We start from the raw sequence: 18,572 nt of genomic DNA, 5'->3' as shown, positions 1-18,572 counted from the left end.
AACGGCAGTTTCGCACAGATGTTGCTTTTACATATTCATCAGAAGGCACACAATGTACAGCGAGCGATCGCCCGCAGCAGTTACCGTTGTTAAAGATGTGTCATTGTGAGTGTGGTACTTAGGGTTTTGATTTATCATACCGTTCACAAAGAAGTGTAGTTTTAAACAGGACTTGGTATGTACGTTTCGGACGGCTTAGACGGATGGCTTTTCATCAGAGGATATCGAAGCCTGCCAACACCTTAGCTGGATTGTGTAGCTCCTGATCCATCATGAAGCCAAAGTTGAAAACGGCGATGACCTGACCTCTCGTTCTCGGCCCACTTTGAAACTGACTTTCCAGCGGCTATTTTTCAAATGTGATGGACGTTTGGTGGTCTCTATTGGGGGGGGGGGGGGGTGATTAAATTTATTACGATTCACATTGCTTTACGGACGTCAAATTTACGAACCTTTTACAGCTTACGGCTTGAAGTATCGCGAATACTACACAATTTTTGCTATGTCTTTTCTGGCAACATCTGCATGAAAAGTCCTGATGTCGTTGTTAGGCAAAAAGGGAATGCTTTAATTCTTAGTTTATAATTTAAGTTTAAATTTGGAGGTAAATTACGAACCTTTCCTTACGAACGTTGCTTGAACGGCAGACGATGCGATTGTGGTGCACGTGTATGTAGGCCCATGTGAGACTCGGCGGGGATTTGCGACGGGTCCAATGGCCGCGGGCGCAAAATTGGCGTCACGTTGCAGACTGCTTGCAATTATCATATCAACTGTGGGTGGGTATACTTGGCATCTGGACGAACCGTTGATAATGGTGCATTATTTATCAGAAGAAAACAATATGTTTAAAATCTGCTGCTGTAATTTTTAAGTACTGAAATTTTCGTTAGCCTGCTTGACACGCCCGGCCTACGAGCTATAAGCGATGAACTTCTTATAGACTCGTGGCGGACATCTGGTGTTGGGAATGTATGGAATGTATGCATCATAGTCGTCAGAGTGGCGAGTCGGTCCGCTGACACCAAGCGGCTTTGGTACCATGGCTGCATCGAGTTCTTGGTCGTATCGCTGGAAAGCAGTATTCGATCTCAAGTCTTCAGCTCCCATCTGAAAAATGGGGATGAGTTGTAATCCCATTGACCACTTCGCACAATACTGGTCTTGACAATGCGCCTACTACCATTTTCATTTAAGATAGGCTTTCGCGAATGATCAGCATACATAAACAACACGCTTCAAGATAAATCGACAGAAAGCCACTCTTGCACCCTTTACACAAACAAATTTATTGACGATTCAGGCCTCAAACAATGATCTGTTTTCAAAAGACGATCTTTAATTGGATTTAGATAGGCTGATCACCAAGAGTGGAGCAGCATGCGCATGGCGCAAACGGTCGTTTGTGTGCGGTTGGCGGCGGCTGGCTGTGTACCATTGCCGTCTCGGAGGGCTCCGAGCTGGTGGCCGATGGCGGGCCCACCTCGGTGCCGTGATCAGAGCTGGCCGGCTCGTCCGACGTGGTCGTCTGCGAGCTCTCGTAGCCCGACGACTGGCGGCAGCCGGACACCGACATCGGTCACTACCTGCTGCACGCTGCGCGGCGCCGCTCGACCACCGCAATAACAAATGCAGGCCGGACACCCGCTGCCGCAACAGCGGCCACAACATCATTAGTAGCTGGGAGCGCTATTAGCATTTTCTAGAATAATAAGCTATACAGCACTGTGACGCATCAGCTGCATGCTGTGATAGACGCCTGGTGTTTTACAAGTGCTTTTTAATATCAGGGTATTCTATTTATAGCAATCAAATGATAAATCGACAAAGGTTCGATGACAAACTCTATGTAAACTGGTCTCTTGCGATACACGTAGGTAAAGCAAGGGTACTAAAAGTACTGTTACACATTGGTAAAAGTATTGTGCTTGATGCAGCGAATACATTATCCGATGCATTCTCATCGAACGCCGTGCTGTCGTTCCCCGATATTGCTATATTTGACGGCGGTTTGCTGAGACTGATGTGTTTATTGGAAAGGATTTACCGGCGCTGGCCGCTGAAGCGCAGCTTCATATGAAACACAAAAGTTGTTACATCCTGTATTAACACAATATCGATATTGCACATACAGGGGGCGATTATGTACTGGATGTGTATTCATTAAGTTAATTGTTTCTATATGTATCTAGACAATGTAAATTTATTTTCAATGTAAATTCTTAAGTAAAAATTTAATGGTAAATTTACCCTGTAAATTTGTAAATTTACTTGAAACATTTAGGCCGGGTTTGATTGTATTTCTGCATTTGATGCCGTAGACCTCAAACGACTGACTTGTATGTACAATGTACAAAATTATGTGTTTGTATGAAAAGTTAAACAGTGGTTAGTATTATTTTTATAATGAATCCATAACTAAATATACAGGGTGTCCCAGAATTACCCGAACATTATTAATTAGCGTATAAAATAAAGCAAATATGATTGCGCTTTTTCTTTTTATCGTCCTATATAGTCAACTAGGGTGGCTGTGAAATAGCACATGCAATAAATACGCTTGTTACGAGATCAGCCGACAATGATGGAAAATGCCAGCCATTGCTGGTCTCAGTTGTTTTACGGGTCTCCCGAAACTGGGTGTAGGCCTGTTTTCTTTGACCTCTTGCCGGAGGATAATCCGATCATATAAGATAAACTTAACATCAAAGTGTTTCCAGGCCATAAGACATAATCCCCCAAAACAAAAATTTCTGCCTTTACCACTTAGTGCCCCGTTTTTTACATCTGAAGTGGAGAAGCTCCATGTCTGATCATGGCGCGACCTTTGGTTTCCAACAGATTTGGTTTCCAAAACAAACCCGTTCATGGCCATTTGGTTCATGGCATCCAGTTTTTGTACTGGTCGAATATTACCGCAGTAGTACTCTGTGCTAACGGTTGTCTTTGGGCCATCATATCAAGCCGAATGAGGGCACGGTGGCTCAAAATGTCTCACAATTTGATTTTCGACGGGTGCCTGGCCGTCTCTGCTGTTGGGGCGTTGTAGCCATCTGACGTTCACACAAGCCTTTTCCGGGCGGCTCAAATGACAGAATACCTTCGTTAGACCATAAAGTGTGCTTCAATATACTTTTTTGTTGTATATGTTGTTTTTGGGATGAATTGTAGTGATTTGCGCTACTTTTCCCGTAGTTTTCGCATATTTTTCAGGCGAAGGACCCCAAATCCAAAATTGTGTCGAAGATAGTGGTGCAAAGTAGACTGATGTTTTGTAGATAATCCTGATCTATCGTTTAACTAGTTTTGAGCTAGATCAGTGACGTTTGTTGTCCATGACAAGCAACCACCCGTTTGACACCTGGTGCATGGCCCTTTTTGGCCGAGCCCAAGCCTGTCAAGCAGGTTTATCTCTTGCTCTCTCTGGCTTCGTTAGCTGATATAAGTGCGCTTTGCTCAATCCTAACTGCTTGCAGATGAGCTGCTGAAGCTTTCCAGCAAAAGCCATGCCGAAAGTCCGTTTACAAAGTTGAGAACGGGAGTTGATTCACCATGGTTGCCTATTAGTGGCTTACATAAGCTGAAAACGGAAAAGGACTACTCTTACCTATACTTGACACTGGATAATAATTGACTCGAGTCGTTACCGGTTACCAAAAGCACACAGTCCCCAATCTCGATAGCTAAGGGATATCTTATAAAAGTATGATGCTTGTATATCATTAGAGTCGAGCGCAATCGTATTTTTAGCCAGAAAATAAATGTTCGGGTAATTCTGGGACACCCTGTAGTTCCGAATTGGCGGCGATATTTACCTCATAATAAGCTCAGGTACTTTTTGCTTCAGTTCTGTATACAAATGCGTAAATAAGACACCTAAGTCGGCAAGTAACATTGTCGTGCGGCCCTCTCGGTGCCGGCGGCGCGCCTGCAAGTCGGCAGTCACAGCTCATTGCGGTTGTCGCCGCTTACTGGGTGCGGTGTGCCGGCCTCGAAGACCCGTCGCAGACTGGTGCTCGTGTAGGGCGTAGGGCCGTCATAGGGCGCGTCGTCAAAGGCGTGCATGTTCTGCCCGCCGCCGCCGCCGCCGCCGCCGCCTGGAGAGGAGCCCGGCGCGCCGGCCGGGCCGACGGCGGGTGGCACGACGCCTGCGCCTGCGCCGCCACCGCCCGGACCGGGGGTGGGCGGTGTGGCCCCTCCGCCGCCGCCGCCCGGTGGCAGGAAGTAATAGTTGGCCGCCGGCTGTCGGGGGCAGCGGGGCAGGGGTCACTCATCGTCCCAGCACTCGGACCACACCGGACGCCGCTCCAGTCACCCGATAGTAATATAGGTATTCTATGGGTCGGTCGTCTGTTCACCAGTGCGAGATTTGTTACAACCGGCAGCGCCACCAAGCGGCTCAGTTTGGCCATTTACCTACGTTTGGAATGATTTCCTGGTTGACTGTCCTACCTTGTCAGTTCAAACCACTGATAAAATGTACTTAAAATACGACACATAGCGAAACAATGTTAAAAAAGAATATTGAAAAGCAAAATTATGTAAGTCTGTAATCTGACGGGCCCCAGCATAATTTTCTACACTGGTCCAGACTAAAGACATGTTTATGCTGACTATTCCAGCGGGTTCCCTGTGCCATCTCCATCTCCCATGGGCTGGATGCAGGTACTTGCCCGCATGTTCCATGGCAGAATGACGTCGTGGTCGGACGGAGACGAGGTAGCCGACAGAGGCCGTGCGTAGGCTCCGTCGCTGGTGTCGCTGCCGGCGGGGGCGCCACCAGCTCCCCGGGCAGGGAAGCCGCCGCCGCCGCCGCCGCCGACCTCGCCCACTCCGCCGCCGCCGCCGCCGCCGCCGCCGCCGCCCACTCCGCCGCCGCCGACCTCGCCCACTCCGCCGCCGCCGCCGACTCCGCCGCCGCCGCCGCCGACTCCGCCGCCGCCGCCGCTCGACCACGGCGCCATGGGGTCGTGGCTCTCGCAGGCGAACGGCGGCCGGGCGGGCACCTCGGAGGCGTAGCCGGACGACGTGCCCTGGTCGGAGACGTAGCCGGGCGCCGCGTCCAGCTGCAGGCGCACGGCATGGCGCAGACACAGACACCGTTAGCGCACCGCGCCGACCTGGCATGGCTCACGGCGGCAAGGATTGCGTCTATTGCCACACTACACTGTAAAAAAAGTTTAGCATTTGGGGTACTAACGGCTGCTATTCGTAGCACCTTTTAGCGTCAAAAGAACCCTACGACGTATTTACAAAGAAGCATGGTGCTAATACTGTGCTAATGATAGCTAACATTCCCATCAAATATTACCAGTAAAACGCCTTTTGGGCGAAGAACGAGCGAGCGAGATAGTGAGCCCTGCACGTGCAGAAGGGCGAGAGGGTGCTTCCAACGGGCTTGCGCAAAGCACCCTTCTAACCGGTCGCTAGCGGTGTGCTAAATTTGAACGCAATCGGCCCAGCCGTTCCTGAGATCAGCGGCATTCTGCACGTGCGCACGTGCAAACGGGGTCCAAAATGACTTTTGCACGGCACCCTACCAACTGGTCCCCAACCGTGTACCAAATTTGAGCGCAATCGGCCCAGCCGTTCTCGAGATCTGGAAACACCCCCTGCACGTGCGCACGTGCAGTAGCACCCTAACCGCAACACATGGGAATGCATTGCCTGGTAGGTGCCATACCTGTATGCCAAGTTTCAGCGAAATCGCCCCAGTAATTACCGAGTTACTGAAATGGGAACAAATTTGGCACCTCTTATTGTTGTATTTTGCACGTGCACTGGGGGTGACCCACATGCATCGAGAGTATACTATTTTGGGTAGAAGGGATGCTGCTACCCTACAAAAATTACCGCAAGTCAATCGCCCAAGCGGCTGCTGAGATATGAGCCTCTCAAAATCACTACTTTTGCAAAACAGCTTGAACACCCTTGACTTTTCACGTGGCACGTGCCACGACGGTCACTGAGATGTATCAAAAGTAGTCAATTACGGGGTAGAAGGGATGGGGCTACCCAACAAAGAAGACCGGAGGCCAATCGGTCCAGCGGTTGCTGAGATATAAGCCTCTCAAAAGCGTTACAGGCCGGGCCGGGCCGCTCATACTGAGATTTTTCCGTTATATTGAAAAGACTCACTTCGCTCGCTGCGCTCGCTCGCTCGTAATAAGTTTAGACCAGCCGTTCCTGAGATCTGGAAGCGGCATTCTGCACGTGCGCACGTGCAAACGGGGTCCAAAATGACTTTTGCACGGCACCCTACTAACCGGTCCCCAACCGTGTACCAAATTTGAGCGCAATCGGCCCAGCCGTTCTCGAGATCTGGAAACGCCCCCTGCACGTGCGCACGTGCAGTAGCACCCTAACCGCAACACATGGGAATGCATTGCCTGGTGGGTGCCTACCTGTATGCCAAGTTTCACCGAAATCGCCCCAGTAATTACCGAGTTACTGAAATGGGAACAAATTTGGCACCTCTTATTGTTGTATTTTGCACGTGCAGTGGGGGTCACTCACATAGATGAAGAGTATCCGACCTTTGGTAGAAAGGATGCAGCTACCCTATAAAAATGACCGCAAGACAATCGCTCTAGCCGCTGCTGAGATATGGGCCTCTGAAAATAACTACTTTTGCAAAACTGCTTGAACACCCTTGACTTTTCACGTGGCACGTGCCACGACGGTCACTGAGATGTATCAAAAGTAGTCAATTACGGGGTAGAAGGGATGGGGCTACCCAGCAAAAAAGACCGCATGCCAATCGGTCCAGCGGTTGCTGAGATATAAGCCTCTCAAAAGCGTTACAGGCCGGGCCGGGCCGGGCCGGGCCGGGCCGCTCATACTGAGATTTTTCCGTTATTACGAGCGAGCGAGCGCAGCGAGCGAAGTGAGTCTTTTCAATATAACGGAAAAATCTCAGTATGAGCGGCCCGGCCCGGCCCGGCCCGGCCCGGCCCGGCCCGGCCTGTAACGCTTTTGAGAGGCTTATATCTCAGCAACCGCTGGACCGATTGGCCTGCGGTCTTTTTTGTTGGGTAGCCCCATCCCTTCTACCCCGTAATTGACTACTTTTGATACATCTCAGTGACCGTCGTGGCACGTGCCACGTGAAAAGTCAAGGGTGTTCAAGCTGTTTTGCAAAAGTAGTGATTTTGAGAGGCTCATATCTCAGCAGCCGCTTGGGCGATTGACTTGCGGTAATTTTTGTAGGGTAGCAGCATCACTTCTACCCAAAATAGGATACTCTCGATGCATGTGGGTCACCCCCAGTGCACGTGCAAAATACAACAATAAGAGGTGCCAAATTTGTTCCCATTTCAGTAGCTCGGTAATTACTGGGGCGATTTCGCTGAAACTTGGCATACAGGTAGGCACCCACCAGGCAATGCATTCCCATGTGTTGGGGTTAGGGTGCTACTGCACGTGCGCACGTGCAGGGGGCGTTTCCAGATCTCGAGAACGGCTGGGCCGATTGCGCTCAAATTTGGTACACGGTTGGGGACCAGTTAGTAGGGTGCCGTGCAAAAGTCATTTTGGACCCCGTTTGCACGTGCGCACGTGCAGAATGCTGCTTCCAGATCTCAGGAACGGCTGGGCCGATTGCGTTCAAATTTGGCACACCGCTAGCGACCGGTTAGAAGGGTGCTTTGCGCAAGCCCGTTGGAAGCACCCTCTCGCCCTTCCGCACGTGCAGGGCTCACTATCTCGCTCGCTCGTTCTTCGCCCAAAAGGCGTTTTACTGGTATTGAAAAGACTTCGCTTCGCTCGCTGCGCTCGCTCACTCGTAATCACCTATTCTTCTACTGAGCTTAACGTCTACTTCTGCTAGTACCCAGTCCATCAGTGAGTGCTCTTTCAAGCTGGATTTCTAATTAGAACCATTTTAAGTGTTTTAGAAGTTGGTAATGCTGAATATGGTGCTTACGTTAGCATCACAATAGAACCGGACATGCTTACAGAGGAAACAAATTTGAAATTGGCGCCAAAGAAAGTAGCTAAGCCCTGCTTTACAAATCTCTGGGAGTCTTATCACCAGCCCTTTAGCACGTTTTGACGGCGCAGAGCGATATGCGCATGCGCGTGCCAGCTGTTTCCGGCCACGTGTTGCGCCAATTTAGTGGAGTCCGTTGGTCGTGGTGGGAGTGTGTGCACGTGCTCCGGTATATGAAGTGAAATGAAGTGAAGTGAAGTGCTCCGGGCACATGCCACCGAGTGATAGCTCTGGAATGATAGCTTAAATCAGCTATTATTGGTGGAATCCGTCGTGCGTGGCATGGGAGTGCGTGCCCCTGCTCCGGGAGGCAGTGAGGTGGAGGGCAGTGAAGTGAAGTGAAGTGCTCCGGGGCCGGGTGGTACATGAGCATTTGCCACCGACACATGCCACCGACACCGACGTTGATCGACTTTGGTGAGTCTGACACGTTGCATCTTTTGACATTATCTTATATTGTTTAAGTGCTTCATATTCCAACTAATTTGGCAAATCGCGCTTCTTGGTCTGAAGGAAAGTTGTGTTTGCGAAAATAGCTCCCAACAGAAAAAAAATCTTGGAACTGATCCAGTTTTTTTTTTTTTTGCTCCAGGCATGGGGCCTGGTCAGTTCTTCCGTCGACTACCACTTACAATGGAGGACAACTACGACAACAACACGGGGTCTCCGGTTCCGTCTATCACTAAACGCCGTCTGGTCGTGGATGAGGTCGAACTTATGGCCATGAACGGAACGTCGGTTCAACGACCCCCCCCCCGCCTCCCCCAGTCGATCTCGCGTTAATCGTCGGTCACTGCGAGTGTGCAGGTATATGAGCGACCTTTCGTTATTTCCCGTGCGTTTGTTTGTGTATATATTTACATTTGTTTTTCATGCAGATGATATGAAGTGTTAATAAATGTTCCATTATTATTTTTTAATTTTATAATGTGTTGGATGCTTGAAAGATGCACTTACACGGGAATATTGCAGAATGCAAAACACAATCATTGAGACTTGTATGCAGTTATCACTTATCTAGGATATAACCTTTTTTGCACGTTTTTTCGGTCTTACACAATTTCCTTTTTGGTAATTGATTAGTCCTTTTTGCAGTAACTAGTGAAAGTACCTATGTGCTGCTAAAGAAAGCAGTTTTTGCGAACTTTTCATGCAGCAGCTTTAACTAGTATAGATATTCTACTTTCAGCCCCAATGCTTTCGTTAGCATTATTCTACTTGTCGTGAGGTAACAACAGCGCTAAAACGGTTCATATGTGAGTACGGAAGGTACTAACTGCATGCTATTATTAGCACCTTTTAAAGTTTAGCACCGCTAGGGTACTGAAAATTGGTCTAGCAGGTGTAGGGTACTACATTTAGTACACGGGTGCTAAACAAATATGGGTACTTATATTAGCACCTTGATACTAAACTAGATCTCAGTTAAGTACGCATAAAATGCTTAGTTTAGCACCGCTAGGGTACTGAAAATTAGTCAATTGAAAAGTACCTCTACACTGTAAAAAAAGTTTAGCACCATAGAGGTACTTTTCAATTGACTAATTTTCAGTACCCTAGCGGTGCTAAGCTAAGCATTTTATTCGTACTTAACTGAGATCTAGTTTAGTATCAAGGTGCTAATATAAGTACCCATATTTGTTTAGCACCCGTGTACTAAATGTAGTACCCTACACCTGCTAGACCAATTTTCAGTACCCTAGCGGTGCTAAACTTTAAAAGGTGCTAAGAATAGCATGCAGTTAGTACCTTCCGTACTCACATATGAACCGTTTTAGCGCTATTGTTACCCCACGACAAGTAGAATAATGCTAACGAAAGCATTGGGGCTGAAAGTAGAATATCTATACTAGTTAAAGCTGCTGCACTGTAAAAAAAGTTTAGCACCATAGAGGTACTTTTCAATTGACTAATTTTCAGTACCCTAGCGGTGCTAAGCTAAGCATTTTATTCGTACTTAACTGAGATCTAGTTTAGTATCAAGGTGCTAATATAAGTACCCATATTTGTTTAGCACCCGTGTACTAAATGTAGTACCCTACACCTGCTAGACCAATTTTCAGTACCCTAGCGGTGCTAAACTTTAAAAGGTGCTAAGAATAGCATGCAGTTAGTACCTTCCGTACTCACATATGAACCGTTTTAGCGCTATTGTTACCCCACGACAAGTAGAATAATGCTAACGAAAGCATTGGGGCTGAAAGTAGAATATCTATACTAGTTAAAGCTGCTGCATGAAAAGTTCGCAAAAACTGCTTTCTTTAGCAGCACATACTTTCACTAGTTACTGCAAAAAGGACTAATCAATTACCAAAAAGGAAATTGTGTAAGGCCGAAAAGACGTGCAAAAAAGGTTATATCCTAGATAAGTGATAACTACAAGTCTCAATGATTGTGTTTTGCATTCTGCAATATTCCCCGTGTAAGTGCATCTTTCAAGCATCCAACACATTATAAAATTAAAAAATAATAATGGAACATTTATTAGCACTTCATATCATCTGCATGAAAAACAAATGTAAATATATACACAAACAAACGCACGGGAAATAACGAAAGGTCGCTCATATACCTGCACACTCGCAGTGACCGACGATTAACGCGAGATCGACTGGGGGAGGCGGGGGGGGGGGGGGGGGGGGTCGTTGAACCGACGTTCCGTTCATGGCCATAAGTTCGACCTCATCCACGACCAGACGGCGTTTAGTGATAGACGGAACCGGAGACCTCGTGTTGTTGTCGTAGTTGTCCTCCATTGTAAGTGATAGTCGACGGAAGAACTGACCAGGCCCCATGCCTGGAGCAAAAAAAAAAACTGGATCAGTTCCAAGATTTTTTTTTTCTGTTGGGAGCTATTTTCGCAAACAACACAACTTTCCTTCAGACCAAGAAGCGCGATTTGCCAAAGTCGGAATATGAAGCACTTAAACAATATAAGATAATGTCAAAAGATACAACGTGTCAGACTCACCAAAGTCGATCAACGTCGGTGTCGGTGGCATGTGTCGGTGGCAAATGCTCAAGTACCACCCGGCCCCGGAGCACTTCACTTCACTTCACTGCACTGCTGCACTGCACGTCTCTCCACCTCACTGCCTCCCGGAGCAGGGGCACGCACTCCCATGCCACGCACGACGGATTCCACCGATAATAGCTGATTTAAGCCATCATTCCAGAGCTATCACTCGGTGGCATGTGCCCGGAGCACTTCACTTCACTTCATTTCACTTCATTTACCGGAGCACGTGCACACACTCCCACCACGACCAACGGACTCCACTAAAATGGCGCAACACGTGGCCGGAAACAGCTGGCACGCGCATGCGCATATCGCTCTGCGCCGTCAAAACGTGCTAAAGGGCTGGTGATAAGACTCCCAGGGATTTGTAAAGAAGGGCTTAGCTACTTTCTTTGGCGCCAATTTCAAATTTGTTTCCTCTGTAAGCATGTCCGGTTCTATTGTGATACTAACGTAAGCACCATATTCAGCATTACCAACTTCTAAAACACTTAAAATGGTTCTAATTAGAAATCCAGCTTGAAAGAGCACTCACTGATGGACTGGGTACTAGCAGAAGTAGACATTAAGCTCAGTAGAAGAATAGGTGATCTAAACTTATAATATTTGATGGGAATGTTAGCTATCATTAGCACAGTATTAGCACCATGCTTCTTTGTAAATACGTCGTAGGGTTCTTTTGACGCTAAAAGGTGCTACGAATAGCAGCCGTTAGTACCCCAAATGCTAAACTTTTTTTACAGTGTGCATGAAAAGTTCGCAAAAACTGCTTTCTTTAGCAGCACATACTTTCACTAGTTACTGCAAAAAGGACTGAACAATTACCAAAAAGGAAATTGTGTAAGGCCGAAAAGACGTGCAAAAAAGGTTATATCCTAGATAAGTGATAACTACAAGTCTCAATGATTGTGCTTTGCATTCTGCAATATTCCCGTGTAAGTGCATCTTTCAAGCATCCAACACATTATAAAATTAAAAAATAATAATGGAACATTTATTAGCACTTCATATCATCTGCATGAAAAACAAATGTAAATATATACACAAACAAACGCACGGGAAATAACGAAAGGTCGCTCATATACCTGCACACTCACAGTGACCGACGATTAACGCGAGATCGATTGGGGGAGGCGGTGGGGGGGGGGGGGGGTCGTTGAACCGACGTTCCGTTCATGGCCATAAGTTCGACCTCATCCACGACCAGACGGCGTTTAGTGATAGACGGAACCGGAGACCCCGTGTTGTTGTCGTAGTTGTCCTCCATTGTAAGTGGTGGTCGACGGAAGAACTGACCAGGCCCCATGCCTGGAGCAAAAAAAAAAACTGGATCAGTTCCAAGATTTTTTTTTTCTGTTGGGAGCTATTTTCGCAAACAACACAACTTTCCTTCAGACCAAGAAGCGCGATTTGGCAAAGTCGGAATATGAAGCACTTAAACAATATAAGATAATGTCAAAAGATACAACGTGTCAGACTCACCAAAGTCGATCAACGTCGGTGTCGGTGGCATGTGTCGGTGGCAAATGCTCATGTACCACCCGGCCCCGGAGCACTTCACTTCACTTCACTGCACTGCTGCACTGCACTTCCCTCCACCTCACTGCCTCCCGGAGCAGGGGCACGCACTCCCATGCCACGCACGACGGATTCCACCGATAATGCTGATTTAAGCTATCATTCCAGAGCTATCACTCGGTGGCATGTGCCCGGAGCACTTCACTTCACTTCATTTCACTTCATATACCTAATACCGGAGCACGTGCACACACTCCCACCACGACCAACGGACTCCACTAAAATGGCGCAACACGTGGCCGGAAACAGCTGGCACGCGCATGCGCATATCGCTCTGCGCCGTCAAAACGTGCTAAAGGGCTGGTGATAAGACTCCCAGAGATTTGTAAAGCAGGGCTTAGCTACTTTCTTTGGCGCCAATTTCAAATTTGTTTCCTCTGTAAGCATGTCCGGTTCTATTGTGATACTAACGTAAGCACCATATTCAGCATTACCAACTTCTAAAACACTTAAAATGGTTCTAATTAGAAATCCAGCTTGAAAGAGCACTCACTGATGGACTGGGTACTAGCAGAAGTAGACGTTAAGCTCAGTAGAAGAATAGGTGATCTAAACTTATAATATTTGATGGGAATGTTAGCTATCATTAGCACAGTATTAGCACCATGCTTCTTTGTAAATACGTCGTAGGGTTCTTTTGACGCTAAAAGGTGCTACGAATAGCAGCCGTTAGTACCCCAAATGCTAAACTTTTTTTACAGTGTATGGTGCTAAACTTTTATAGTGTCGTACAACACTGCATGCACGCATCTCATTGTCATGTCTATTGGCCTTGACATTGCAGAACGAGTTGGCCCTTCAGTGGCCGCTGTTTCCAGGTGATAGGTACAGGTCTCGCGGGTTTTAGCGGTAGGTTTTGCACCTAGAAAATTTAGTGTACTTCAGGCTATATCTTCGTCGTCTTATGCTTTTAAGTGTTGAAGATGCGATCGACTTGTTGGTTCACAAGCCGGCCATGATCGTGTAAAATGGCTTTATCGTAGATCGATCAGTTTCTGAGATATAGCCGGAAATGTAAAAGATCAAAACCTACCGCTTAATCTCGCGCGAGCCGTACCTACTGACCCGCCACCGGCGCCGGCCCATGAGCCCTCCCTCCGTACCATCGTCTCGCCGCGCCGGCGGGCGTGCTCGATGACGGCCACCGCCTCGTGCATCATGGCACACGTGTCCAGTTTTTTTAGCTCGAGTTCTGCCAGCGTGCTGGCCAGCCGGGCCTGCAGCGGGCGCCGCTGGTCCTTCAGGGCCTGGGCCTGGGCGCCACTCTGCGGCACACGTCAGCGGAGCAGGTCGTCAGCGGCACATCGCCGTGGTCCTTATTGAGGGCACAGCAAAGCACCGAGGGCCTGAGGTACGGTGGGCTCTTATTAATTAAACGACATACCATTCAAGCTCTAAATTCTCTAAATTATAAATTCATTGAAGCTCTCTATGTCCTCCCCTCCAATAAGGAGAATATCGCATCGTTTGAGCTTCCACGATTATTTGTTTGTTTATCGGTGCTTTGGGGCGCCCACTACAAGGTCATTTTTGCGCCCATACTTTTGAGCTTGTGGCCAGAGGTGGTCTGGGAGCCAGCTGACCGTCTGAGGCCGGCCCCGGCTGTGAGCCCACTGACCTCGTGTGAGCCGTCGCGCAGCAGCTGGTCGCGCCTGGCGTCGAGCTGAGCGATCTGCTGCTCCAGGCCGTGCCGCTCGGCCTCCAGGCTATCGATGGCGCTGCGCTGATCGGCAATGTCCCCCATCAGCTTCATGTTGGTCTCCGAGGCGGTCATCTGTCACGGCGCAGCGCCGGAGAGGGGGAGAGAGAGAGAGAGAGAGAGAGAGAGAGAGAGAGAGAGAGAGAGAGAGAGAGAGAGAGAGAGAGAGAGAGAGAGAGAGAGAGAGAGAGAGAGAGAGAGAGAGAGAGAGAGAGAGAGAGAGAGAGAGAGAGAGAGAGAGAGAGAGAGAGAGAGAGAGAGAGAGAGAGAGAGAGAGAGAGAGAGAGAGAGAGAGAGAGAGAGAGAGAGAGAGAGAGAGAGAGAGAGAGAGAGAGAGAGAGGAGAGAGAGAGAGAGAGAGAGAGGGCTGATTAAATTATGAAATATTAATTCATTTTAGTATTGGAGAGGAAGGAACATGCTAAAATGAAATATTGAGAATGCGTTTTAGCTTGATTAGCCAGTCAACCATTTTCGTCTTCATGCCGTTGTCGGCCTATATTGAGTCGGTTATGCACCTTCCCGTCGCTGAGCTCTTTGGCGGTGGCCGTGTAGTCAGCGTCCAGCTGGGCGATTATCGGACTGAGCACCTCCAGCCGAGCGCGCAGCACATCCAGCTTCTGATGCAGCCGCGCAGGGTCGTCGGTCGCCTGCCAACGGACGCCGAGCGCGCCCGCGGCGCCAAACAGAGCCGGTTAGTGCACAGGTCAGCGTATAAGACTAGCTCCGTTTGTGACATGGTCACTGATCATTGGTCAGCATCTGCCGGAACCTTCAGATGCTAGCTGAAGAGGAGCTGAAATGGGATTTAAACAATGCTCCTATGAATTCACCTTCATGAAGTGCCAGTTTTGTTCCGCGCTAGCGATAAAATGAAGCTAAAGTGAAACCCGGAGCCCGCCACCCGGGCTGCTCCAGGTGTAGACGCGGAAGCGGGCGGTCTATTGGGCGGCTCTGCTGCTGCAGACCCCTGGCTGACCGCGCGCGCGCTGCTCACCTCGTCACTGTGCGAGTCGCGCAGCGGCGCGGCGCCGTCCAGTTGGCGTTTGCGCGCCACCAGCGCCTCCTTTTTCTGCTGGAGCGCCTCCTTCATGCCGCGGATGGAGCCGCCGGTGGCGGCCGAGGCCGGCTCGGAGCCGGTGCTGGCGGCGTAGCTGTAGCCGCCGCCGGACACGGTGGGTGCCGATCCGAGGCTGTGCTCCGACTGCGGCGACTCGGGCCGCTGCGGCTGCAGGGGCAGCGAGTCCTGCCGCGGGCAGCGAGTCCGACCGTCACCGTCCACAGCACCACTGACAGCCAGCTATACCGGGTGGCCCAGAAAAAACGTTCCCAACTTTGAATCAATATTTCTCAGAAAGTGATAAAGATGCAACACTGAAACTTCCAATAGTCAATGCGGCATATATTTTCAGTGAATGGTATGATTTTTATGCTATTCGGTCAATTACTTTTTAAACGGTTCGTGTTTCTAGCATGCCATGTAAAAAATACTTTTTTGCCCAGATGTTTACTAAACAATGTGAGTGAACGGGCCACTTCCATCTTGGCACCACGGCCTGCAGCCATGACTGCTACTGGCAACTAGTCTCACTGATGGTTCAGGCCTCAGGGTGACACATTCCGTCTAGCTTTTTTTCTTTATTCGGTCGATTTACTGTTTGATCTTGAAGGGAGGGCGATGAGCAGTAACCCATGCACCGTGCCACTCCTTCCGCTCGAAACAGGACTTAGCGTTGAAACGAATGACATCCATTAACACCATTTTGGCTCATTACCTATTTGAATATTTGGCACTTAAGTGGGATAAAAAATATTTAAAATAACAACATACGTGCTGGTTTCATTCACGTGTTCTATTTTTCTATTTTTTTTCAAACATAGTACGTCTGAGCCAATCATCACTTCCGTTCAACATCGGCAAAAAAAGCAAAAACGTCTTACTTAATTCAACATAAGATTGCTGGCTTGAAAATGATGGTACATTGTTACAATTTGGCATGCCAATGCGCAAAGAAGTGATGCAAACTTGGTGAAAATTTTGGCTCGTTATTTGCACTCGAATTTGAGATATAGGCCTCCAAAGTTCGGAACGTTTTTTTTGGGCCACCCGGTATATGAAATGATGCATGTACCACAGAGTCACTAGGAGATCGTGCAAAGTGTAGGCATGTGAAAACCACGGTGTTTAAGTGGCATCAGGGAGAGCCTGCCGAGACATAGGCGGCGGAACGGGGGGGGGGGGCACCGGGGCACCGGGTTCCCCTTGTTTTTTGAAAGGGGGCACTACTAGCGAAGTGCCCCCATAAAATTTGTACAATAATAGTTAGAAGTTTGCTCAAAGATGTAGAAATAGGGGTCCGAGGGGCCACGAAGGAGGGTCACTAGGTATTATTGCCCCCACTTGAAGAAAGAGGGGGTGCCCTGGGGGTAATAGTCAGTGCCCCCGCCGCTTTCCCAGCTTTAGCCCTGATAATCTTGTAGTGAAAACTGAAATAAGAGCAAGGATACTGAGATTGACGTGGACACCCTACTTTATGAATTCTTACTGGTCACGCTGGCGTGGAATTTCCTATGGCGATGACGTCCTTAAAGCATACCTAAAGGTCCACATCTAAAAATCCGGAAATCCTCCCATTAGGCGTTGGACGGTGTTTTTGTCGAAGGTCCGGATCTTTGCCTGGATGCGTCTCTTCATACCAACTGCAGACGTCGCGTACCACCCGTCTTTATATGCCTCCTTCTTGAGCAGGGCCCAGAACGTCTCAACTGGTCTGATTTGGGGCGCCGCAGGTGGAATGGATGCACGTGGAACTGTGGAGATGTTCCGCTTCTTGAGCTCTTCTTGCACGTCTTTTGCTTAGTGAGCGGATGCAAGATCTGGCCAAAATACCACGTCTTCTTTGTTGTGATTTTCTTCGATAAACTTGTCAAGTCGTGGAATGCACTCTTCCTGGTAAGGTGCAGCATTCATGGCACTGTTATATGCGATATAGGGGCGACTGGTGCCCTGTTCTGAGATTGCGGCCCATACCATGACTTTGTCTGGGAACTTTGCCTTGGGCTTGTATTTTATGTCTGGTTGAGCATTTTCCTTATCGTCCGTATAGTATCCTGCATTTTCTTTTACTTGTGAGTCGTTGAATGGACAAGTTTCCATCAAAATCAGTTTCTGGCGTTGAAGTCTCCACATTCAACCCGATTTCTGCTCCATTCTCGTGATATAAATGCCTTCGCTGACCGATTTGGTACCCAAAGGACCATTCTATGAACCACCCGAGGGGGTTTTTGCTGAATATTTGGACCATTTTTGGTGATAAAATGTCCAGAATCGACATGCTTCTAAATGCGTGCATCTGTAAGTAGGAAGCAAACACCACATAGAGACATGTTGAGCTTTGACACCTGGAATGTTGAGGCAATGTGTTGGCGGATCCGAAAGGAGTCCTAAGGTTAACCCTCGCATGTGTAGGGGGGTCGGATGGACCCCCCATGGTTTTTCGCGAATAACTCGCGTAAAAAGCGGCCGATCGCGACGAAACTTTCAGTACCCTCGCATTGATCAATTTGACACCTACCCTGAAAATTTCATGACCCTGACCCAAATGACCTTTGACCTGTGACCTCTTTTCCGAGACCATGTTTGGCCGGAATCGCGATTCGGCGTACGTCGGCTCGCATTAGCCGCGCATTTGCAAGCTTTTCGTGGTTTCAAACGTTCAAACATGTGATTTGATGTTGCTCCCATGCATTAGGGTGGGTGTCAAGGTCACCTGAAGGTCAGGTCAGGTCATTGACCTTTGGTGACCTCGGGTGACCTCGGTTCACTTTTTCGAGTTTTACATGTTTCTAGGCTGGTTTTTGGAGCTGAATTCGAATTTAGCAACCATTTGAACATTTACGAAGTAGTTTTGTGCCTTCGTAACATGTTACGAAGCTGTCAGAGGCGGTTGACACGTACTACGAATACCCGTCACGACGCCTACTGATTGACCTGACCTGACCTGACTCGACGTGGTCTAAATGCTTAAAGACATCATCTGTGATCAAAACTAACACGATTTTCGTGATCAGCACCCCGAAAAACCCCTTAGCAGCCACACTTAACGACTTTCTAATAGGTCCCGATTTTCCCGACTTTGGGTCATTGACCTGACCTGGAAGGTCAACCAATGACCTAGGACCTTAAAATTGGGTATCATCGGCTTCCTCTCGTCACGGGCAACACGCTCGTTTTTTCCGCGAAGCTCTAGCTTGATCAGGGGCCAAACGGCAAGGGGGGGGGCCAAC

The 18,572-nt window shown here is 48.5% G+C and overlaps 1 protein-coding gene across 3 annotated transcripts in view; it reads right to left on the bottom strand.

Annotated features, from left to right (window-relative positions):
- The window catches only part of LOC122382929, a 72,371-nt gene that overhangs the window by 26,797 nt on the left and 27,002 nt on the right, over nt 1–18,572 (bottom strand). For 2 of the 3 annotated variants that reach the window (XM_043368941.1, XM_043369030.1), the window contains exons 3-11: nt 15,283–15,531; nt 14,804–14,935; nt 14,206–14,361; nt 13,691–13,852; nt 4,939–5,066; nt 4,674–4,821; nt 3,973–4,242; nt 1,436–1,552; nt 1,042–1,110 (exon numbers count right to left, since the gene is read on the bottom strand). In XM_043368941.1, coding sequence (XP_043224876.1) covers nt 1,042–1,110; nt 1,436–1,552; nt 3,973–4,242; nt 4,674–4,821; nt 4,939–5,066; nt 13,691–13,852; nt 14,206–14,361; nt 14,804–14,935; nt 15,283–15,531 — 1,431 coding nt within the window. The other variant, XM_043369114.1, reaches the window with a different exon arrangement.

The sequence above is a fragment of the Amphibalanus amphitrite genome, unplaced genomic scaffold, assembly GCF_019059575.1.
Source record: "Amphibalanus amphitrite isolate SeventyFive unplaced genomic scaffold, NRLGWU_Aamphi_draft 000001F_arrow, whole genome shotgun sequence".
Classification (NCBI taxonomy): domain Eukaryota; kingdom Metazoa; phylum Arthropoda; class Thecostraca; order Balanomorpha; family Balanidae; genus Amphibalanus; species Amphibalanus amphitrite.
This window is presented reverse-complemented; position numbering and strand designations above follow the sequence as displayed.